At 37.6% G+C, this 25,001-nt stretch overlaps 1 protein-coding gene across 2 annotated transcripts in view; it reads right to left on the bottom strand.

Moving 5' to 3' along the window:
- LOC307001768 (potassium voltage-gated channel subfamily H member 7) overlaps window positions 1-25,001 on the bottom strand; it is a 123,044-nt gene that overhangs the window by 74,480 nt on the left and 23,563 nt on the right. For both annotated transcript variants that reach the window (XM_079618684.1, XM_079618685.1), the window contains exon 3: window positions 10,713-10,868. In XM_079618684.1, coding sequence (XP_079474810.1) covers window positions 10,713-10,868 — 156 coding nt within the window. The remainder of the gene's footprint in view (window positions 1-10,712; window positions 10,869-25,001) is intronic.

Below are 25,001 nucleotides of genomic sequence, written 5' to 3'. Positions count from 1 at the left end.
TGCGTGCGTGCGTGCGTGTTAAATATGTTTCTTCTATTAAGACTTAATCTATATGCATAAATTGGTTTGAATAGAAAATGAAATGGCAAATGCAGGCGTGAATACAGGTTGTTTATTCCATGTAGCCCAGATAAACAGAACATTACAAAAGACTGTATCCTAGCAAATTATTCATGACAGCAAGGTAATGTATGTGCGTGTTTATGTGTGTGCGTGTGTGTGCGTTCGTGTGTGTGTGTGTGTGTTATGTGTGTGCACGCTAACAGTCACAGCGCATATGTAGATTACCGTACTTGATTTGAAGGTCATGTGCAGTTTGGTTAGCATGATTCTAATGTACACCAGCATGTAAATAACATTGAGTTTGCAGTTTCTATAATCATAGTGGAGGAGTGTTGGAGTTTTGCAGGATAAGCATGTGACACTCTCAATCAGAATGTTAGAGCCTCTATTGCAGAATACACTGGAACCTAGAGATTATATTTGTTCCTCTGAGAAATATATGCATAATTAGTTTCTTGTTTGCCCAAAAGTAACTTCAGTCTGAATGTGAATGTGTCTCAGGAATTTTACTCATATTTGTAGAATCTGGGTGGAGAAATTTAAATATTTGTATTACAGTTCCAGGCTATAGGAAAATGGACATCTCCTTTGTTCAAATATTATTCAAATTCGTAAATACACTGATAACGCAGTGGCTACGTTTACATGCACAACTTTCAATCCGACTGAATTTATTTCCCGCTGAGTTTCCCGCTGTTTGCGCATAATAACCATTCTCCTACACTGGTCCTTTATTTCTTTTAAACAGCAGACTTAATATTTATTTTAGAAATACGGGACACTCATTTATACGACACTTTATTCAACAGGAAGAATAGAGAGCCTAAGTCCCGCCCCTCCGCTTACGGCTCATGGGATCTTATTTCGGAAAAAAATACGATTATAACGTCAGACTATAGAAAACATGACAGCCGTTAGCTTCAGTAAAGTTAGCTTCAGTAAAGTTAGCTTCAGTAAAGTTAGCTTCAGTAAAGTTAGCTTCAGTAAAGTTAGCGTCAGTAAAGTTAGCGTCAGTAAAGTTAGCTTCAGTAAAGTTAGCTTCAGTAAAGTTAGCTTCAGTAAAGTTAGCTTCAGTAAAGTTAGCTTCAGTAAGGTTAGCTTCAGTAAAGTTAGCGTCAGTAAAGTTAGCTTCAGTAAAGTTAGCTTCAGTAAAGTTAGCTTCAGTAAAGTTAGCTTCCGTTAAATTAGCTTCAGTAAAGTTAGCTTCAGTAAAGTTAGCTTCAGTAAAGTTAGCTTCAGTAAAGTTAGCTTCAGTGAAGGTAGCTTCAGTAAAGTTAGCTTCCGTTAAATTAGCTTCAGTAAAGTTAGCTTCAGTAAAGTTAGCTTCAGTGAAGGTAGCTTCAGTAAAGTTAGCTTCAGTAAAGTTAGCTTCAGTAGAGTTAGCTTCAGTAAAGTTAGCTTCAGTAGAGTTAGCTTCAGTAAAGTTAGCTTCAGTAAAGTTAGCTTCAGTAAAGTTAGCTTCAGTAAAGTTAGCTTCAGTAAAGTTAGCTTCAGTAAAGTTAGCTTCAGTAAAGTTAGCTTCAGTAAAGTTAGCTTCAGTAAAGTTAGCTTCAGTAGAGTTAGCTTCAGTAGAGTTAGCTTCAGTAAAGTTAGCTTCAGTAGAGTTAGCTTCAGTAAAGTTAGCTTCATTCATTGAGTGAAAAGGTATGACGTCACATGTGCGCCTTTTGGGTTTGTAGTCTTTGTAATGACGTATTTTCACAGTCTTACACCTCAACAGTTTTACATCAAACTGCGACTTTGTTGACTTTGTCTTGTATCTTTTAAATTGACAAATATCATATGTGTAATTCAGGGCACAATTCAAACGAGATCAAAATATTTGTTGTCTCTCGCCATTGACTTAGGCTCTCTATAGCTCGCTCTGTGTGTCATACGTCATTACGCTATTTCAACGTCATTGCACATGCGCTGTCCTTTCAGTTTCAGTTTTTAATTAGATCAATTGTTTACGTTCTCTCGATCGAATTTGGAAAAGGAATAAACCACCCTTTCAATCCGATCGAAATTTCATTGGGATCGAGCTCAGTCGGATCGATTAAGGAGTTTACATAAAGGCTTTTCAGTGCGATTGAGCCGTCAATCACATTACTATCAGATTGTTTGGCTGCATGTAAACATAGCCAGTGAAACATATCAAATTGTGCGGATATCATTTTGGGCCAGGCTGTCATGCAAAGAAATTATGAACACATGCAAAACATTTACATTTACATTTACATTTAGTCATTTAGCAGACGCCTTTATCCAAAGCGACTTACAACTGAGGACTACAACAAGCGAGTCATCGTGAAGAAGCAAAAATAACGCAAGAAGTGCTCAAAATACAAAGTTCTGGAAATTGCTCAGAGTAGCATAAGCCAAAACAAGGGAGGGTAAAGGAGAGGGTTTTTTTTTTTTTTTTTTTTTTTTTTTTTTTTTTATGTCAAGTGCTCACGGAAGAGATGAGTTTTCAGTTGTCTTTTGAATGTGGTCAGGGATTCTGCATTCCGGACGAGGGTAGGGAGATCATTCCACCAGCAAGGAACCGTGAATGAGAATGTTCTGGAGAGTGATTTTGTGGCTCTCTGTGATGGTACCACGAGCCGTCGCTCATTGACCGATCGCAGGCTTCTGGTAGGGATGTAGACTCGTAGGAGCGAGTGAAAGTAGGAGGGAGCTGAGCCTGTGGTCGATCTGTAAGCAAGCGTCAATGCCTTGAACTTGATGCGAGCAGCGAGTGGTAGCCAGTGCAGAGAGATGAACAGAGGAGTGACGTGGGCCCTTTTGGGCTCGTTGAAGACAAGACGGGCTGCAGCATTCTGGATCATTTGTAGAGGTTTAATTGCACATGATGGAAGACCAGCCAGAAGAGCATTGCAGTAATCAAGCCTAGAGATCACCAAGGCCTGGGCGAGAAGTTGTGTTGCATGCTCAGTTAGGAAGGGCCTGATCTTCCTGATGTTGTGCAGTGCAAACCTGCATGATCGAGCTGTCTTTGTGATGTGGTCTGTGAAGGTCAGATGCTCATCAAATGTTACTCCAAGGTTTCTGACCGACCTTGATGGGGTGATTAAAGTTGAATCTAGCTGGATAGTGAAGTCGTGCTGTAGGGACGGATTGGCAGGGAGGACGAGAAGCTCAGTCTTTGCCAGGTTGAGCTGCAGGTGATGTTCCTTCATCCACGCCGAGATGTCCGCCAGACAGCTTGAGATACGTGTAGCTACTGTGGGATCATCAGGTGGAAATGAGAGGTAGAGCTGGGTGTCATCAGCATAGCAATGGTAAGAGAAGCCATGTGCCTGTATGATGGGTCCCAGTGATGTGGTGTAAATGGAGAAGAGGAGCGGTCCAAGAACTGAACCCTGAGGAACCCCTGTAGTCAGTTGATGTTCTTTGGATACCTTGCCACTCCATGCGACCCTGAAGGACCTACCTGTGAGATAGGACTCAAACCAGTGGAGAGGAGTTCCTGTGATGCCCAGTGATGAGAGGGTGGACAGGAGGATCTGATGATTCACAGTGTCGAAGGCAGCAGACAGATCCAGGAGAATGAGAACTGATGATTTGGAGGCAGCTTTTGCGATCCGTAGGGCTTCTGTGACTGACAGCAATGCAGTCTCGGTTGAATGCCCTTTCTTGAAGCCAGATTGGTTTACGTCTAGTTGGTTGGTCAGAGAGAGGAAGGATGTTACTTGGTTGAAGGCAACTCGTTCAAGTGTTTTCGCAATGAACGGTAGGAGAGAGACAGGTCTGTAATTCTCTAAGAGTGATGTGTTTAATGTGGGTTTCTTAAGCAGTGGAGTTACCCGAGCCTGCTTGAATGCTGTAGGAAAAGTGCCAGTGTGGAGGGATGAGTTGATGATGTGTGTGAGTGCTGGTAGAAGTGTGGGAGAAATGGCTTGTAGAAGGTGTGAGGGGATGGGATCTAGAGGGCAGGTGGTGGGGTGACTGGAGAGGAGAAGTTTAGATACTTCTTCCTCGGTCAGTGGAGAGAATGAGGAGAGAAGGTGTTTCGGATTGGGAGGGGTTGGACTGGGTTCCTGTGTGTGTGGAGTTGAGAACTGACTGCTGATGGTTGTTGTTTTGTTGGTGAAGAAGTTGGCAAAATCATCAGCAGTTAAAGAGGAGGTGGGTGGTGGTGGAGGTGGACAGAGGAGAGAGTTGAATGTCTTGAAAAGAGTTCGTGTGTTAGCGGTGCTGTTGATCTTGTTGTGAAAATAAGAAGATTTTGCAGCATGAACATCAGCAGAAAAGGAAGAGAGCAGAGATTGATACATACTAAGGTCAGTTGTGTCTTTTGATTTGCGCCATTTTCTCTCTGTTGCCCTGAGTTTAGTCCGGTGATCACGAAGAACCTCAGATAACCAGGGGTTAGAGGGAGTAGTACGTGCTGGCCTGGAGGAGATAGGGCAGATATTGTCTAAAGAAGAAGTTAAAGTGTAGCATAAAGTATCTGTTGCGGTATTAGCATCCAGAGATGAGAAGTGTGAGTGTGAGGGAAGAGAAGATGACACAGCAGAGGAGAGATGGGAGGGAGAGAGTGAGCGCAGGTTTCGTCTGAAAGTAGCTGGTAGGGGGGTTGGTGGAGCATGGGTAGTGAGTTGTAGGTTGAATGTAATGAGGAAATGATCAGAAACATGGAGAGGTTTCACCAAAATGTTGTCTGTGATGCAGTTGCGTGTGTAAACCAGGTCCAGTTGGTTGCCTGATTTGTGAGTACCTGAGGTGGTGAGCCGTTTGAGATCGAATGAGGCTAGGAGAGAGATGAAGTCTGTTGCATGCGGCTTCTCTAGATGAATGTTGAAATCACCGAAGACTACAAGTGGGGTGCCATCCTCAGGGAAAGAAGACAGCAGCACATCCAGCTCCTCTACAAAGCTTCCCAGTTGACCTGGGGGGCGATATATGACTACAATATGGATCTTAATGGGAGTTGTAAGAGTAATAGCATGATATTCAAACGAGTAGTTATTGCAGAGAGAAGAGAGAGTTGAGTAATTCCAATTGTTAGAAATGAGAAGACCTGTGCCCCCACCCCTCCCAGACTGGCGAGGAGTGTGAGAGAAGGAGAAGTTGTTCGAGAGAGCAGTCGGGGTTGCTGAGTCTTCTGGACGAATCCAGGTCTCAGTTAAGCCTAAGATATTAAGAGTAGAGTGAGATGCAAAGGCTGGAATGAAGTCAGCTTTGTTGACTGCTGACTGACAGTTCCATAGACCCATAGAAATGGAGAGAGGTGTGTGAGAGGATGGGAGAATGGGACGCAGATTAGCAGTATTGCGCTGCCTTCTGTGCGTGATGAGAGAGCGTCGTCGAGAGACAACAGGAATGTATTGAAAGCACATATTTAGTAGGGAAATACTATACCAGTGTGAAAGGAAGAGGGAGAATAGGATACTTAAGTGCCTTTTAGGTGTCCTTGCTCGGTGGAGTCGCGCAGGTAGAGTCGATTGTCTTTACCCGAGTCGGTCTTCACACGAGGAGAGCTGAACGCTTCCGCTGACGCTTCCGCGACAGCGCGCACACTACAGAAATATAGTGCTTTCAAACGCCTGAGTGAGGACAGCTGCTATTCCAGGCAATTAGCACAGGCAAATCAAATAATCCGAAAATGGGAGAAAATCGAAACTGCCTCTATGAACAGCTACACTTAAGTGCTATAAAATTGAAACTGCAATAGCCCACTTCTCAGACGCGGCTGTTATATAAAGTAGTCACGCGTCTAATTAAAATACAGATTTGTGTGAAGGAAAAAATGTACAATAACCACAGAATCGAAAATAGCCCTACTTTCTGGAAAATAATACACTAAACAACAAGAGAACTGAATATTAAGAAAAAACCACTTGCGCTCTCGTTCGTTCTACACGCAGACTGACGCTCGAAAACAAGAGAGAACCAATTAAATATTAATAACTGATTATGTTGTAGTCAATTTATGCTTTTTTTCTCAGTTATCTTTTATGCATAGTCAAATTACTATGTTGATTACAAATTTTTCCCCCCAAATAATTTAGTTTTGAGGGTGAGTAAATTATGACACGAAAACTTGCAGTTGTGAGTGAATTATTAATTTATTTTCCCAGGCACTGTACACGTTGTAATGGAGATCAGATAATCTTCCCTCCGATTGGCCCTTTTATCGCACTTGGCTTTCAATGCACATAATGTGTCTTGATTTGCCACTTTGAGTGCATTTGTGCAATCTGATTTGCAATGCATCATGGTGGCATTTGCTATGTGGTTTAGACCAGAAATCTGTTTGATTACATAATATATATTATATAGCAAATATCATGTGTGATGTTTATTGCCCAGCTCTTTATATAAAGATGGATATATAAGTATGTCCCACTTTATCCATCTTCTTGACAGCTTAATTTGTCGCAAAATGTAAACTATATTATCACTGCACTAATCTGCTAAATGATACTGTAGGGCATGAAAATATTAAGATATTATAAACATTTACAACAACAACAACACTGCTGCATTATTATGCATGTAATATATTAGAGTCCAATCCACTAATTGACTATGCAAATTAGGTAATGCTGCAAAAACACCTGTAAAATTTCAATTTGCAAACATATGTTGCATTCATATATGCTATTCAGAACACTGCCATATGACAAGCTTTCACATTATTCAAGTGTCTTGATACTCATTCAGACACATGCACATTTCTGTTGTGTGTGTAAGCCCCGACTCAGTCACACACTTTGGTGCTTCATTAGGTTTGGGCCTTATTATAACACCTACAGTACAAGCAAGGTTCAGCAGTGAGTCCTTGTTGACTCTTCGTGACACCCTGAGGCAGAAACACACACACTCTCCAAACACTTGGCAACATTCTCCACTATAAATAACCTTCACCTAGAGCAGCGCATTTGCTAAGTGAGTATTTCTAGAGATGCTGAAGCTGTGCAGATCTCTAAACGACCACACGACCCCCACGGACACCAGAGGAAGTTCAGGAGACCATGGAGATCATAGATGCACTATATCACACACACGCTTCCTTTATTTGTCCTCACTGAGGCTCTTTCTGTGTATGATCTGGTTCATATCAGCCAGTTCATCGTCCATCTGTTCACACAAAACTCATTATAATCAGTGATGCTGTCTACACTGGATGATGCGACAAAACAAATCCCTGACATACTCAATGCGCTCGCGCTACTTCTGACACGAAGAACAAATATATTTGCAATGGTCGCTTTGTCGCGTCCAGTGTAGAGGATGGATACCCGACCCGAGCCCGACGGGACCCGCCGGTACCCGACGGGCCGGGCCGGGTTCGGACAGATATTTAGAAATGATGTTCGGGTTCGGGTCGGGCTCGGTCACATCAGCGCGATAAGGCATTGAACATTTTAAATTTAAAACAGCTTATTATGTAGGTAGCCAATGTGCCTAATGCTTTCACTTGATGCAAACGATCGTTTTTGTGATTAAAATACATGTAAAATATTAACATAACATCTGTCTTCCTGTGTGCGGACATTTGTTTATGTAGCCGTGACAACGAAACACGTGCATAATGTGCGCGCGCCTGTGTCAAGAACGCTTGTTGCTCCACGCAAATTTTAAATAATTTTAACTCTTAACATTTTAGTTAACTCTTTAAAGGTACATTATTTAAGAATTTTGTAATAAAATATCCAATAATCACTTGCACAGTGTGATATTTTTCCTGCAGTTGTGTACTTACAATATCCCAAAAGTCTCCAAAGATTTTTTATTTCAGAGAAATTCCAATTTTAAATAATGGCCCGTCCCGGAAAAAAAAAATGTCACCTGTCAATGACGCAATATCCGCGTTATCCTCAGTTTCCGCTCGTACTGCCATAGCCATGACGTAACCATGGCGACCGATGTGGACAACTGCGTAGTGCATAACGTTTAGTGGCACGCTGTTCTTATTTCGTTCACACATTATGGACTATGGTAAGCAGACTTTGGGACAAAAAAGGAGAACTACTGTAAAATTAGGCTCAATATCAGCGTGGTGTTTTCGAGATGCCGAGAGCTCCACGTCCGTGACAAACTTGGACTTGACAGAGCTTCACGAGTCACGACTTGACAGCGACACCTCTCTTGAACATTCTTTATTAGACAGGTGAGCAAATGTACATAAAACAAATCAATGTTATATCTCAACATGATGAAATGTTAGAATATGATCTGTATGTTATTCTAATGTTGATCTAGCTTACTAGTAAGCTGCTAGTTTCATATAGCAAACGAACTAACACATAGAATAACATTATAGCTTCAATACATGCTGTTTAGTGTGATAGTGTAACATTAAACCAAGTAAAACAGCGCTGCGTTACCTCAAAAGTTTAATTCGTCAAATAAACTGTCCTGTGTGAGTAGTAATTCAGCAGTTGCGGGTAATTCGGTAGAATTATTCCTTTTTCTTTTATATCCGCGGGACTCGCGTGTGATATCTGTCTATTATTAGCAATCGCGCCCTGCTTCATACCACTATAATGTTAAAAAACATCAATGTTTTCACTCATCCATTAACATTGTTAGATCCATCAGCTTAACAGCAAGTCCCAGCATTCAGCTCGTCACTGCGTCATAAACCTACGCCTTTGTTATTGTAAGAGCGACCCCTAGCGGCAAAAAATGGACGAGGATTTTCATAATTGATGAGACAACGTTTCGCATTGACGGAAATTGCCGGATTTCTGTGTTTTCACTGTTACATGGTAGGGGGCGCTATAACTCATATTCTGAAAGAGTAGATAATCTCCTGATCAAAACACAGGCGAAAAAGCAGCAGAAACAAGCGATATCATACTGTGTGTGAGCAGATGCATGTGTAAAATAAAGCGATCATCAAACATTAATCAGCATATAAATGTGTTATTATGAATTTCCCCCTGGGGATTAATAAAGTAAATCAATCAATCAAATAAAAACTGCCGTGAATGAAATGTCGACCCGGGACGAGCTACAGGACTGTGAAGCTTGAGGGGTGTTGAGGGACTCGATCGACTCCATCTGGGTTTTAATCATCGTTCTGAATCCGATCCAGACGTAGTTTTTGACAAAACGGGCTCTCAGTAGACAGCAAACTAGATAATAATGAACAGAACGGGACAGTATGCTTCTTTCTGCCTGTGAAATTTTCTTTTTGATGGATCGTGTAATTATGATCAGACAGTCTTCAGTGTTTTTTCTGTCTATTTCAAATGGACCAGCTCCTAATCAGCATTCAAAAACACAACTAACTGTGATTGGTCACTTTTTCCGGCAGAATCCTGTCACCTGAGATGACAAAAAGAAGACCATATTGTATTGTTTTCTGCAGGCCGGGAACTAAAGCCGCTCATGCTGATGAGCGTGTTCAACCCTTGATATGAAGCCAGTTACGAAAGCGTCCCTCATGTGATCCGAGAGGAGACGAAGCCAACATCTTCTGAGAGTCTCAGCGAGAGCCTCCTGTCTAATTAACACGCTCTGTCGAGAAACACCCACTGCGATCAAGCGTTGCACGCGCCGGCCAGTTGAAGCTCTTCCACTTCAGTCACTGGTTTGAACAGGACTGATTACAACGGCTGGTTTAGCACAGCGGAGGTGCGCTGGTGAAGGAGTCACTAGGAAGTCGCAAAGTGAATCCTTCTGCATGATATTAATTCCGTCAATCAAAGATTGTTAGAGACATTTCTGAAGGTTATTTATTTACACACATAAAAGTGGAATAGGAAAAGTTTCAGATTTGTTGTCAATGCATTAGCAAACAAAACCTTTCTCTATAGAGCACAACAGCAGGACGGTTAAAGTTAAAATAGGAATATTAATAAATCTTTTGAACTTTCTGTTCACCTGAAAAAACATGCATCACTGTTTCCACAAACATATTATGCAGCACAACATTGATAATAAATCAGTCTTTATATAAGTGTTGATCTTCAAATCAGCAGAATGATTTCTGAAGGATCATGTGACACTGAAGACTGGAGTAATGATGCTGAAAAATCTGCTTTAAATCACAGGAATAAATACACACACACACACACACACACACACACACACACACACACACACACACACACACACACAAGCTTCAGATCAAAGTTTACAATGTGATTCATTTCTAAATGTAATTCTAATTTAAGAGACTTCTCCACACACACACACACACACACACGCACGCACGCACGCACGCACGCACACACACACACGCTTCAGATAAAAGTTTACAATGTGATTCATTTCTAAATTTAATTCTAATTTAAGAGACTAAGAGACTTCTTCACACACACACACACACACACACACACACACACACACACACACACACACACACACACACACACACACACACACACACACACACACACACTTCAGATAAAAGTTTACAATGTGATTAATTTCTAAATTTAATTCTAATTTAAGAGACTAAGAGACTTCTCCACACACACACACACACACACACACACACACACACACACACACACACACACACACACACACACACACGCCTCAGTTTGGATCATGGTTTAGAACTCTTGATTGAATGATTTTTTTAAAAAGCTTCTGGAGGAACAAGATGGGGAAAATATTTGCGGAAAGAGCTGCTAATATTGAAAATCTATGTAAGAAACCAATCTGGCAAAGAAAAAGCGATAATGAAAAGTGTTTGCACTCACTGATTTCAGATTTGGCCGGCGGGGTGATGTCCAGTCTCTCCATAGAGTCCATGCTCTCCTCGTCCAGAACATAATCGAAGTTCAGGATGAACATCATCACGACTCCTTCCTGGTTCTTCACTGGGATGATGTGAGTGTTGCACTGGAAGTCTGATCCTACAAGAGGAAGAGGAAGACGGCTTTCATTTACAAAAGCACAACTTGACCAGCACAACTCGTCTGCTGTCCAGACCACATCTCACTCGTTCATGCAGACACATAACAAGGTACTGTACTTATCATAAACATGCTTTCATTTCAAAGGAAAAGTGGCAATTCACTCATGTTGTTCCATACTTATATGCTGTATTTTTTCCATGGAAGACAGAAAGTATACATTTAAATAAAATATAAAGTATACATTTTAAGAGAATTTTCATGCAGAACTTTTCCATAAAATAACCATAGTTGTCCATTGTTTATAGTGGAGAAAAAGCACACAAAGTGTAGCACATTTGAATATTTCAAGTTTTCTCAAGTCAAATTTAAGCTGTTATTCACTGAAAATATTCCCTTTTAGTTTTTCTAAATATTAAAAAAACTCCTCTTTTTACATGAGGTTAGTTTTTGAATGCCAGGCGTTCAGTCTTCTTTTAGGACTATTTTAATTTGCAGAATTTTTTTTATAAGAAAATTCTTACTGTGAGTAAAAAGCTAAATATAAAATTTTGATATAATTTTTTTTAAAAATATTTTATTTAATATTTATTTTATAACCATATATCAGGCATCTGTTTTTGGGAAATAAGATTACATTTTATTGTCAGTGCATTAATTAATACAACTTTCTCTATAAAGCAGAAGAACTGGGTTCTGGAATAAAAATGTAAATATTTTTCATATATTCAATAAAATTGTTATAATATATATATATATATATATATATATATATATATATATATATATATATATATATATATATATATATATATATATATATATATATATATATATATAAAGGATATTTTTCATATATTTAATATAATAGTTATAGTATATATATAAATTAAAGGATATTTTTCATATATTTAATAACATAGTTATAGTATATATATAATATAAAGGATATTTTTCATATATTTAATAAAATAGTTATAGTATATATATATATAAAGGATATTTTTCATATATTTAATAAAATAGTTATAGTATATATTTATATAAAGGATAGTCAATAATTTTAAATGGTCTTTTCCTTTGTAACATTCGCAAAGGAGCATTATTGCAAAATGTTAGCTTTGTAATCAGTAGAAATGATGGTTGCAGGATAAAACCCAACAGAACATAATTCGACTCCTGAAAAGCTGTTCTTGTGCGCTCCTTCAAAGCGGATGGGCCGACGCACGACACACTAATTTGCACTATACAGCAGGAGAGGGTGAGATTCGGGAGCTGAACCTGAAGCACTGAAGAGGTGATGGCAGCTTTCATCTGCTCTCTACATTACTCTCCACAGCCTCGGAGAGAGAGAGACTATCCGGAGCTGGAGGGTGTGATCATGGATAAATGTGGTGAATCAGACCCAGAGGTCAGAGGTCACGGCCTGTGCCTCTCTCTCCACAGGCTTAGCCCTGTTCAGCTGCTGTTTTTCTGCAGGCCGTCCCACGTGGACACCCAGGGACTTAGCAGGGCACGACAGGCACAGTCAATTTGTCCACATGGACTTTTTTCTTTTTTTAGTCCAATCCATCCTTGTGTCCTTCTCATTCAGTTCACTCCCAAAGCCCCTTTAGTGATGAAAGGATACAACAACAACAAAAATGCTGCTGATGTCTGCTCCACTGAAGGATTATTAAAATGTTTGGGTGTCCGTATGAAAGCTTGTGGCTGAGTGTATCATACAACATAGTCTCTGTCCTGGATGCTGATTGAGACGAGAGTCACGGCCGCGGGATCCGACGGGACTGAGTTTTGAAGAGAGCGGATGCGGGAGGCGAGACACTGATGTGAGCGCGGGCCCAATGTATGTATCTAATAATAACAGCACACACACACAAGTCTGTCACTGGAGATCTAAAGCTTTGTGTGTGTGTGGGAATGGGAAGAAATAGCCTATAGACACCAGAACGAGAGGGAATCTAACCGGACCGGGACTGAAGTAATGCATGGACTTCTTCCCACAGGGTTTTGCGGGTGGGAATGGGACAAAACATGGACACTTTGGATGGGAGTTGGATAAAATGTCTGTCTGCATGTGTATATGACCAACAATTCAAAAACACTGCAAAAGGAATACAAACACACATTCTGTGTAAAGCAGGAATATTATCATTAACTATAACTAAAACTAACACCACAAAAAAACATGGCTTGAAAAAACAACAACAACAAAAAACACATTTCTCATTTTCATTTAGTTTAAGTACTAAAATGACTAAAACCAACCAAAAAAAAAGTAAAAAAAAAAAAAAAATATATATATATATATATATATATGAACACTTAACAAAATTACTAAAACTTTAAAGTTAAAATAAAACAGTATAAAAAAATTATTTACAAAATATTTACAAAACATGTAATAGTATATTAGTTACACTAAAATAACACTGGGGTGAACGACCCATAATTCTCATTCGGGCAGATTGAGAAACTTAATTGCAAAATGAAGCAAAATACTTAATTTCAACATTTACTAATAAATTATTAATATCAAAAGTTATATATTATTTAATGGACTTGAGCTAACATGAACTAACAATGAATAGTTTTATCAACTAACGTCAGCAAAAAATAATAAATACTGTAACGAATGTATTGCTCATTGTTAGTTCATATAAGAGAATTAATACGTTAACTAATTAACCTTATTGTAAAGTGTTACTAAATTAACCCATGAATTTACATTCCTTTTTCAAATTTTGAAAATATAAAAAATATTTTTAAAAATAATTTTCAAGATTGTACACACAAATAACAGTATCTAGACAATAAAAACATCTAGAACTGTGCGCAAGTAGAAAAAAGTGACTATAAATATTTCCACAACTTTTAATAATTTTATTTAGTTAAGTATATTTATTCATTGTATATTTTTTACAGAAAATATTTTTTAAGAATGTATTCATTTTAAACTTTACATAACTTTATGAATTGTAATCACTATTTTAAAATTCCTTGAAATTTCCAGGTTTTCATGATATATTGCTCTACTAATTAGTTAAAATGCCTTTTTAAGGTGTAGGCCTAAATCAAATTACAAGATCAAATTATTTTATTTGCATATACACTACCGAACAAAACCTGTTTGGGGTCAGTAAGATTTTTAATGACTTTGACAGTCTTTATTTGATTAAAAATACAGTAATATTGTGAAATATTATTACAATTTAAAACAACCTATTTCTTTTTGAATATATATATTTTTAAATGTAATTTATTCCTGTGATTTTTAGCATCATTACTCCAGTCTTCAGTGTCACATGATCCTTCAGAAATCATTCTAATATGATTTTTTTTTTTATTGATGTCAATGTTGCATGTGTTGCATTTTATTTTTGTTACAATTCCTTAAGGAACTGGGCCCGGTTCCCCGATATAAGACTCTATATAGACTCGCGCTAAGAAGACTCGAAAGATATATCTTACCAAAGTTGTTTATGTTCCTACGTGTGTTCCCCGAACTATACCTTAGGAAGCTGCTTAAGATATACCTTCTTACGTGCGACGTTACCCGGTGCTGTCCGTGGTGATGCTGCTGAATTTGTTGATATCGATGGCTCGAGAATCAATTATTCTCTCCTGCAGGGGCTGTTTATGTGAGAAAGCGGTGTTCTTTATAAAAGAAGCACTTCAGAAATAGTTAAAAATTGCATTTATTATGACTCATGGGATATTATAAAAAATAATCCAAACTATAATAGCCTATAATAGCCTAGCCTACATATTTTTAAATTGTATCATACGTTGATGCCACAATAACCATTTCAAATTTGTACGTGCTTTCTTCTCTTTCCCATTTTTGTTCGCTGAGGTGGAGCTGTGATGAAATATTGTTCTTTTAAATACTTTCCAGCATTTCAGTAATAAAAGTGTACATCATACGTACGGTGCTGGGCAGTGATCAAAAAGGATTTAAACAGTGAATTTTGAATCTCTTCTTGTAAACTCAGAGATGTGGATTCAGACGGCAATTAAATTACCACACGACCTGTTTGTCAAAAAACAGTAGGTACTAATTTGGCCAGGGATTTTTACGCGGGTTGGGTGAGAAAAAACACACCGACTAAAATCACAGACTCACCCCTAGGCTATAAATGTTTAAAATACCATACAAGCCCATGAGAAACAATATTAGCGTCCGAATAGGACTTAACTGACAGTAGCTATGCTTTCACTGGCCTTTAAAAGCGCTTTTTAATTAAATTAATAATAATAATATAATTAAAAATCTAACAACAATCAGTGTAATGACAATTTTATTATTTGCATGAAAACACTTGAATTAGCCTAACTGAATACTGTCTGGGTGTATTAAAACTTCAGAATTATATTCGTATAGACCTGCAACAGTGATAAGGCAAAGCTAAGAGTGGTCCAGACCAACCTTACGAAAGTGTGACTTACAGAAGATATACTTAGCGTACGAACGTGTCGGGAATCGTGCTATAACGTTAAGAGAGAGGTTAAGGAATAGGTTAAGAACTACTTAGCGATAAGAACGTTTTGGGGAACCGGGCCCAGAAAGTGTGAGATAGATATATTTTGCAACATTATAAATGTAACTGTATTATCAGCAGAAATTAGATGTGGTCCAGAACAGCACTTTCTCTCACACACTCACACTCAGCAAGAGCCAAATATACCAGCGCTGAAGCTCATTTAGGACACAAGTCTAGGGAGGCTTCTTCAACATGCCGGACTCAGCATTTCCAGCATCCTGAGCAGTACATCAACGTCTCCGGCACCGGCAGGTATCATTAATACTTCGAACGCAACACCAGCGAGAAAAATGGATCAAATGAGACGTGGAATATTCTGCAGCAACTCTCCTCAAATGTAATCGAATCTACACGTTCACTATAATCTAATGAGAGGAGAAGTGCTCTGAAACATGAAGAACATCATGTCCTGTCAATGACAAGATACAATCACAAAATCATTTCAGACATTTACCAAGATGTCCTAATGCAAGACTGGAAATAGCCAGAATGTCAAATGAAATGTGCAGCTTATTAAAGTGAAGCATTAGGCCTGTTTTACACTGGACACTAAATCGGTCAGATTTGCTGAATAGAAAGTGCTGTTTGTTAGATGCTGTCTATGATGTCCAAGCAATCATAAATATGGTGGATTAAAAAAAAATATTCTAGAGATTGTACTCATAAATAGTGGTTTTTAGACAATGAAAGTAAAAAAAAAGACATTCTAGAAAATGAAAAATTAACCATAAATATTTCCATGATTTTTTTAAATGTATTAATTGTAAGGTTATTAAAATACAATAGTTGTTTATTAACTTAAACATAAAATTTTATTTATATTTCCTGCACCCCTGTGGTTCAAGTCTTATCTCTCGGGTAGGTCCTTTAGGGTGTCGTGGAGGGGTGAGGTGTCTAAGACCCAACATCTAGCTACTGGAGTGCCTCAGGGCTCAGTGCTTGGACCACTTCTCTTCTCTATCTACAAGACATCACTAGGATTCTGAACATAGGAAAAGTCATGTTCAGAAACATGGCTTTTCCTATCCCTGCTACACTGATGACACACAACTCTACCTCTCATTCCAGCCGGATGATCCGACGGTGGCCGCTCACATCTCAGCCTGCCTGACAGACATTTCTGGCTGGATGAAGGACCACCACCTTCAACTAAACCTTGCGAAGACAGAGCTACTTGTAATCCCGGCTAACCCAACTCTACACCACAACTTCTCCATTCAGCTAGGCTCGTCATCCATAACTCCATCAAGATCAGCCAGGAACCTTAGAGTTGTAATTGATGACCAATTGAACTTCACTGACCACATTGCTAGCACTGCCCGGTCATGCAGATTTGCCTTGTACAACATCAGGAGTATCAGGCCCTTCCTATCAGAGCATGCTACACAACTCCTTGTTCAGACGCTTGTTCTATCCAGACTGGTCTCCCAGCTTGCACTGTCAGATGCTGCAGCTAGAGTGGTCTTCAACGAGCCGAAGAGAGCACTCGTCACTCCTCTCCTCACGAAATTGCACTGGTTGCCGGTTGCCGCTCGCATCAAATTCAAGTCACTGACGGTTGCCTACAGAACAACCACTGGCACTGCTCCCCTGTACCTGAACTCATTACTTCAGACTTATGTGCCATCCAGAAACTTGTGGTGCCATCTCAAAGAGGCACAAAATCTCTCTCTCGGACCTTTACCATGACTGTTCCCTGCTGGAGGAATGATCTGCCTAACTCAACCTGAGCTGCTGAGTCCTACACTCTAAAAATGCTGGGTTGTTTCAACCCAATTTTGGGTAAAATATGGACAAACCCAGCCGTTAGGTTAAATTTTTACATTAGATTTTTAACCCAACGTTTGGGTTTGTCCATATTTTACCCAAGATTGGGTTGAAACAACCCAGCATTTTTTAGAGTGTAGCCATTTTTAAGAAACTGCTGAAGACGTATCTTTTTCGGCAGCACTTGATCCAGTAATACTAACACTTTCTCCTCTATTCTATCAAAAAAAAGAAAAAAAGAACTACGTTAGATTGAAGCCATTATTGATTACATTATATGATTAGGTCATAGCACTTACATACTGTTGTCCTACTGCTAGTTTAATTGCTTCTATTGTTCTCATTTGTAAGTCGCTTTGGATAAAAGCGTCTGCTAAATTGATAAATGTAAAATATAAATGTTTCCTTTTATACTTATACCCAATCTGATACCCAAAATGCCTTTTGTTGGTGATTTTAGATTGATTCAGTCATACTACATAATATAATTGACTTGAATAAAACTGCTTAATTTAGACGTCATCACGTGAAGCACATATTTTAGGTCATTACTAGACAACACATTTACAGTAAAAACCTTTAATCACAAATAGCTTTTATGCAGTTCGCTTACAGTAAATAGCCCTGAGGGATGAATTTATGAATGTATAATGTATATCCGAGAAATAGTAAATGCTGTTCAGAAGAACTCTGATGTTCTGTGTGCAAAGTCTGAAACTATACGTGATAAATCCCCTCAAAATGACGGCGTTTCAATGCTTAAATCCTGCTTATGTTAAACACTTCAACAAAATCTTGCTCTGCTTATGTGGAAAAAAAACCATGATGGAAATATGAGTGGCTCCAGAGGAAAACGAGAGGAGTTCAGAGCGAATTTACTAAAAATGTTTGCTATTTTTGTGCAAAAACATGCTTTTTAGTCATTAACCACCCACAATCCAGTTTAAGCAGATTCAATTCCAGTTAACCAGAGTTTATCTATATCTACTAGTGGTGAAAAGCGTATGTTTCATCATCTAACATTGATTATTTTACCCAGCAATACAATAACTTCCATAACTAAAAGCAAGCTTCACTACCATTATGATTTGATTAGATTTAGGGTTCTGCAATCAATATATTGATATTATTATTACTGTATATTTTGTAACTATTTTACTCATTTTATTAAGTCACAAATGCAACCAAAACACAACATTTTAATATAACTCTCTGAAAATGGCAAATCCTGTATCCTAATTAATATCCACAACAACAAAAAATGACACTTTCGTTTTTAATTTTCAAGGAAGTAGCGTGTCTATTAATGGGTAAAGCTACAGTAATGTCTTAGTCAGCTTTCCATCTAAACTGGTTATATCTCTTAAGCCTATAGTGAATGTTTCATGAGCAGTAGGATAATCTCTCTCTCTCACTTTTTAATTATGAGACATAACCATATTCATCTGCACAGTCACGCAGAGCGGAAGCACAACCAAAACAATCTACTCCCTCAAAATGTATGCAGTTTTTAAAACAGTCAAACATGTCTAGTGGTCTCTTTCAAGAGATCTTTCTTTAGGAAATTGCAGGCAGTTTCAAAATAAAAAATAGGCTTATATACACTCAAAAAAAAATGCTGGGGTGTTTTAACCCATTTTTTTTGTCAAATATTGTCAAACCCAAATGTTGGGTTAAATTTTTTATTATAAAATGTAACCCAACGGCTGAGTTTGTCCACATTTGACCCAAAGTTGGGTTAAAACAACCCAGCATTTTTTTAGAGTTACAGGTGAAATTCGGAAAATTTGAATATGGTGCAAAAGTTTCATTTATTTCAGTAATTCAACTTAAAAGGTGAAACTATTATATAGACTCATTGCATGTAAAGTGAGATATTTCAAGCCTTTATTTGTTATAATTTTGATGATTATGGCTTACAGCTTATGAAAACCTTTTCACAATATTCTAATTTTGAATTTGGGGTTTTCATAAGCTGTAAGCCATAATCATCAAAATTATAACAAATAATGGCTTGAAATATCTAACTTTGCATGTAATGAGTCTATATAATATATTAGTTTCACCTTTTAAGTTGAATTACTGAAATAATTTAACTTTTGCACCATTTAAAGATTTGTTGTCCTCTTTTCAGTGCAACATTCTGGCTACTGTCTCAGTAAATATGCCCGATCGCTTCCTTGTAAGTGTGACTGTAATTCGTTCATACTGATTTCCCCCTCAGCATCTGAGCTCTTATGAAGATCTGTGTGTTCACAAACACAACCGTCTTCTTCAGGGAGGAAAACCGATGTGCCGTTTGACAACATGTAAATGATGTCTCACATTGTAGTGTTCATTATCAGCATGCTGGCTGTTAAAAATAACTACTGTAGCCTTTCAGAGCAGCCATCCATATAGACATTTTCATTTAGTTAGTCTCTAACCAGTAAAAGTGCACTAATAGCACTAATATACCCTTTTACAAAGTCTTGCTTCTGTTTTTGGGTTCTACTTGAATATTTGAATGTTCAAAAAACACATAATTTTTCCAAAATTCTCCATTATTGCAGGTCGTCTCTTCCCAGTCTGTCAGTAACACTCTGTTTAGTTCCTGTCTCTATGAAGCCCCTCCTTCTGAAAATCACACTGTGCTCTGATTGGTCGGCTGGATCAGTGTGTTGTGATTGGTCAAGCGCTTTGGGTGTGTTTGGGAAATGTCCCGCCTCTTACCAGTTTCAACACACTACTAACTAACTCAACCAGGCCCCTCCCCTTTATTCTGCGTATTGATTATGTAAATGAGGAATATTGTGACGTGTTTGTTCCCGGAAGAAAACTCAAGACTACAATGGAGGCGTTTCAGAAACAGTGACACTGATGTGGAGAATAACTCACGCTGGAGGGACTTTCAAAGTGTTTTCATGCTCAACTGCAACATTACACACTAAAGAAAGATGAAAATGTAAAAAAATAAAAATAAATCCTTAATACAGTAGGTCCCCTTAAAAATTCACACCATTTTTGTAGCGAATGTGATGCATTCAGTCAAATCTTTTCTGATTGAAATGCTCATTTACAAATGAGGTCGTTACCAATGAATTATTTATAATGTTAAAACCCTGGCATTATAGTTTCACAGATGACTCTTTCTCTAATGAATTCTAGAACAATGACGCAGATTGTGTCTCCACTTGCAGTCGGTGTGTTCGACATGTTTGGCCCGTCACAGGTCAGTCAGGGGCTCGTATTGCTGCTCTACAACTCGTACATCTACAACATTACCACACTAACTCAACAGGGTCATTCCTGTTCCACAACCGCTTGAACTCTCAAATACGTTTTTATGTGGCTAATTATGCACCAGATTTTCAGAAATATGCTCTATTTTTATTCATTATTTCCTGATTATTTCCACAATGACAAGAAGAGGTGTTTTAATCATTGCTTAGTCAACTTGCACGAGGACATAAACTTGAAGATCGTTTTCATATATATTCTACATATTATCATGTATACATTGATTAAACTGATGTGTTAGAATGACAAAAACAACTAATGTCTAATCTAACAGTGAAACTGTAATACTGTTATACATTGTTATAAATCTAATACTTAACTTATTAATAATGTTACTTACTTATGTGCTGCTTTTTACATGTGCAGACTGTGTGTTTTACATTATTCATAAGCAACAATTAAAGATAGTTATGTTCTAAACATTACCGAGATACACTCTTGTATGTTTAGAGGCATAAACTTGATGGTGCTTCACACAGTAAAGTGTGTGTGTAATTAGTCCCGACTGGGACACCGGTAAAAGACACCGCAGACATTGGGACAGAGATGTGATACACACATATCTCGTGTCTTGATGCAGGTAAAGTTAAGGGAAAGAGGTCAGGAGCAAGGTTAGGACACAGACGGGAATTTATAATATTTTGTATAAATCTTAATGGAGCAAGGGAATTGACCATTTAGTTTATGTGATTTGTGTTCATAAATGTAAACATTTTATTTCTCTTTTTTTATTATTAATGAATGCGAATCACATATATTGAAATGATCAATTCCCTTTTTCCATTAAGATTCATACAAAATGTTTTATTAAGCTCTATTTTTTTTTACTCAATTAATTAATTGAGAGTGTACAGTTTCATTGAAACTTTAATATATATTAAAAAAATAATATATATATATAGATATATATATATATAAAGATAAAATGTAGGCCTAGTGTATATATACACAATAAAAATACAAAAACATTGAATTAGATTTTATTTTATATTTTATATCATTTTGAAATTTAGATAAAATAATTGTTATTTTTGTTGTGTTTTTGTTTTTCTTTCTTTTTTAATATACTAAATGCAAATGAATCCGAAATAAAATAAGTTTAAGTGTTTTCATATTTTTTTTTAAGTTAATGTTTCTTTTATTTAAAGTAAAAACTTTTTTTTTTATCATTATTTATGGTGAATTGCAAAAAAATTATAATAATTTGGTACTGGTTTTCATATAGGCCTGGTTTCACAGACAGGGCTTACATTAAGCACGATTAGGCCTTCATTAGGACATCTAAGTAGCTTTTATAAACGTGCCTTAGAAAGAAAGAAAAACATTACTGGTGCATCTTGGGACAAAACAATGGCACTGATATATTTTAAGATATATCAGTCTGGACTAGGCAGAAGCCTTGTCTGTAAAACCAGGGGATAATGCTTTATTTGTTTAAAGGGGCATAGCGGGCATCAGTAGTTGTACCTGGCGTGTCTGGCTGGGATCACTGTGTGTCTGGGCGTTCAGAGCAGAGACAGATGGACCAAACACTAGTTGAATGAAGAGATCTCCTTACATCCTGACCCATGCTGAAAGTCACCTCTAATCTACAGAACTGGCATGTGCATTAGTGTGTGTTTAAAGTGCAGCTTCAGTGTGTGAATGCAGCGGGGTGATGTGATTGAAAGTGCCCCAATTATGATTTGTCAGGTATTATCTTTCATGTCGTGTGTAATGAGCTGTTTGTGCATGTAAAAGGTCTGCAAAGTTTGAAAGTGCATAATAAATGGGTTTATTGTGTCCCAGAAGAATCGATTCGGAACTTCCTGAAATTAGTAGTCAGTAATTCCAGTCTCACATCCTGCTTGAATCTTTGTAACAAATTTGCATAATGCCCTCCTATGGTTTTCATTGGCTGCTGGAGAATTGGCTGCATAATGCCCCGCCCTCAAACTCTGTATTGTCTCTGAGACTGGAAGAGTTTGGTTCGTGTCGTCGACATGTTGAGAAGACGCTGTTTTCTGCGGCCAAAGCAAATCCACTTTGATGCACTTTACAATTATGAAGACTCACGCTCGAACTGATACGGAAAAACCGACGCCATCGTTACTGTCCGTATCAGTGTGTGTATTAAGTGCTGAGAAAGATATAGCAAGATATGAAAGTCATGGTAATGGGTGTTTGGTTTCTGACATGAAATGTAAGTGGTCGGCCAATCACAACAGACTGGGCCTTCTGACCAATCAGAGCAGAGTAGGCTCTAGGAAAGGCAGGGTTTAGAGAGACCAAATCCTTTATCGAAACATTTCAAACACTTTTGAGAAATGAGTGATGCTGGTATGTATATTATGAGAAAATTAAAGGTTTTTTTTACTCTTTTTTTTTTTTAGTTTTAGGAGAACTGCAAAACAAAATTAGGAGCCTTTAAAAATAGCATAATAGGGGCATTTACACACAGCAACCAAAAGTGTTTTTTATTTTTTAATGAGATTAGATTTTTCAACATGTGGGCATGTCCAGTGATGCAACAAAGTTGAGCACTTTATGAATTTGGAGCGACTTTGATTAAACATTTTTCACAGCTTTTAAAAAATATGGATGACAACCACCAGATTTTTAAAGACACAAGTCAGTCATATTATCAACAACAGGATATTCAATGTTGAAGTGTGGAATTGCAGCAAGCAAAAGTCAGGTACCAGCAGGATTTTATTGCAGATATAAAATTCAAAACGGTCAAAATGACCGTCGTGGTCGTTCTAGTGTTAAAGGTGCACTTTGTGTGACTGTGATTTAAAGGTAAAGTGTGTATAATTTCTGTCACAAGCAGACATATAAACATAGGCTCCACCAATGGCAAGAATCTGGGGTGGCCATTATTTTAGCAATTTAGTTTTTGGTGCTGGTATAGTGACAGAAATTACACACCTTACCAGTAAAATGACAGTCATCAGTCTGTGATCTCTTATAAAATCGAAGGAACAATTTTCTTCTCTCTCACTTTCTTCTGTCACTAAAAATCCCTCATTTCCCTCTCCGCTGCTCATTATAGATGTTTGTTGTGGTAATGTTGTTGTCAGAGCAATAATACAGAGAATATTAAAGCAACAGCACTTAAGTGACGTACGTTTCCAGACGCTTCTCAAGTTCCAGAAAGGAAAGATACCCTTGTTAAATACTTAAGAGCCCCCCACAGATTTCAGCAGTTAACCCTTGACCCTCACGTTGAGCAGGTCTATAGCTGATGTATCCAGTGTTACAGAAGACGACAGGTGACCTTTAATCTGTACACTAACATGCTTTCTTTAAGCATTTCTCTAGAACACTTTCACCATTGAAAACACGTTAACAGCCTTCAAAATATATATTTTTTATATTTAAAAAAAATATGTTTTCAGAATGCATGAATGGTCATTAATAGAGAAAGATGCATTTTGTTATTTACCCCCCAATATATATATATATTTTATTTTTTTTCACCAGGGAATTGGCTCATAAGGGTCATCTGGGATTCAGAGCTGTATGTGAACATGCCTCCAGTGAGAAAAACGCAATAGAACAACATGTTGTCTTTGTATTTTTCTATTTCCACATCATAAATCATTTAGTTTTTTCTTATGCAACTGGTTCTGATATTTGTATGGGCCCTTTTCACATTTCCGGGGTTCTCAGAAGCATAAGTCGTCACGGGTAAACTTCAAGCTAATAAAAGCAAATATAAAATAAAAATTTTGCTCCAATACCAGAAGAAAAACCCACACATGACTCCTAAAGATTGAGAGATTGTTCATAAAAGTGAGTGATGTCCAATTTGTCATCAGCATTAATTGTTTTTTATTATTATTTATTTTTATTTACTGCCAAGGTAATGCAAAAGTATAGCGTTATAAAATATATACAAATTTTAAAAAATGAAAACATGAAAGACTAGATTTGCGATGTTAATAACTGTGGAAATGTGTAATCATAAGCTATGTTTCCATCCAAAAATTAAATGCAAATGTATGCAAAAATGTATGCAAATTTAACGTAAGCGCAAAATTGGTATACTGTATCATATAAAACATTTGCGAATGAAGCAGCGTTTCCATCCCATGTGTTCAAGAGAACAAAATGGTCCCTTCCTGGGAAATTGCCGCAAAATATCTGTAGGAAAATTGAAGTTGCTCTTTTTCATAAATCATAAATGACATCTCAGAGCCCACAGAAAAAACCCCACAATAAACGGCATCATGTTATCTTGCGTTTGGATGCTGGTGTTTGGGAACGCAATGGTGACAGTTCTGGGAGACCATTCATTATAAACAACCATTTTGATGGCAGACTTTGCCTCGGGCATTTCAAAACGACTAAACCAACATTTGACATGCTTTGTAATGAAATTGGTTCAATGGTCCCACCGTCTTCTTTTTGAAAAAAAATAATAAAATAAAAATACACACCTCACTTGAGTGCATAGTTTTTTTTAGAATTAGAACTTTTAGAATTAGAACTAAATTTAGAACTTTTAGAATGTATGCACATCTTGGCATTTCATCCAACATTTTTCATGCAATATACA

This window comes from Phoxinus phoxinus (assembly GCF_949152265.1).
Source record: "Phoxinus phoxinus genome assembly, chromosome: 7".
NCBI classification, from domain to species: Eukaryota; Metazoa; Chordata; class Actinopteri; order Cypriniformes; family Leuciscidae; genus Phoxinus; species Phoxinus phoxinus.
This window is presented reverse-complemented; position numbering and strand designations above follow the sequence as displayed.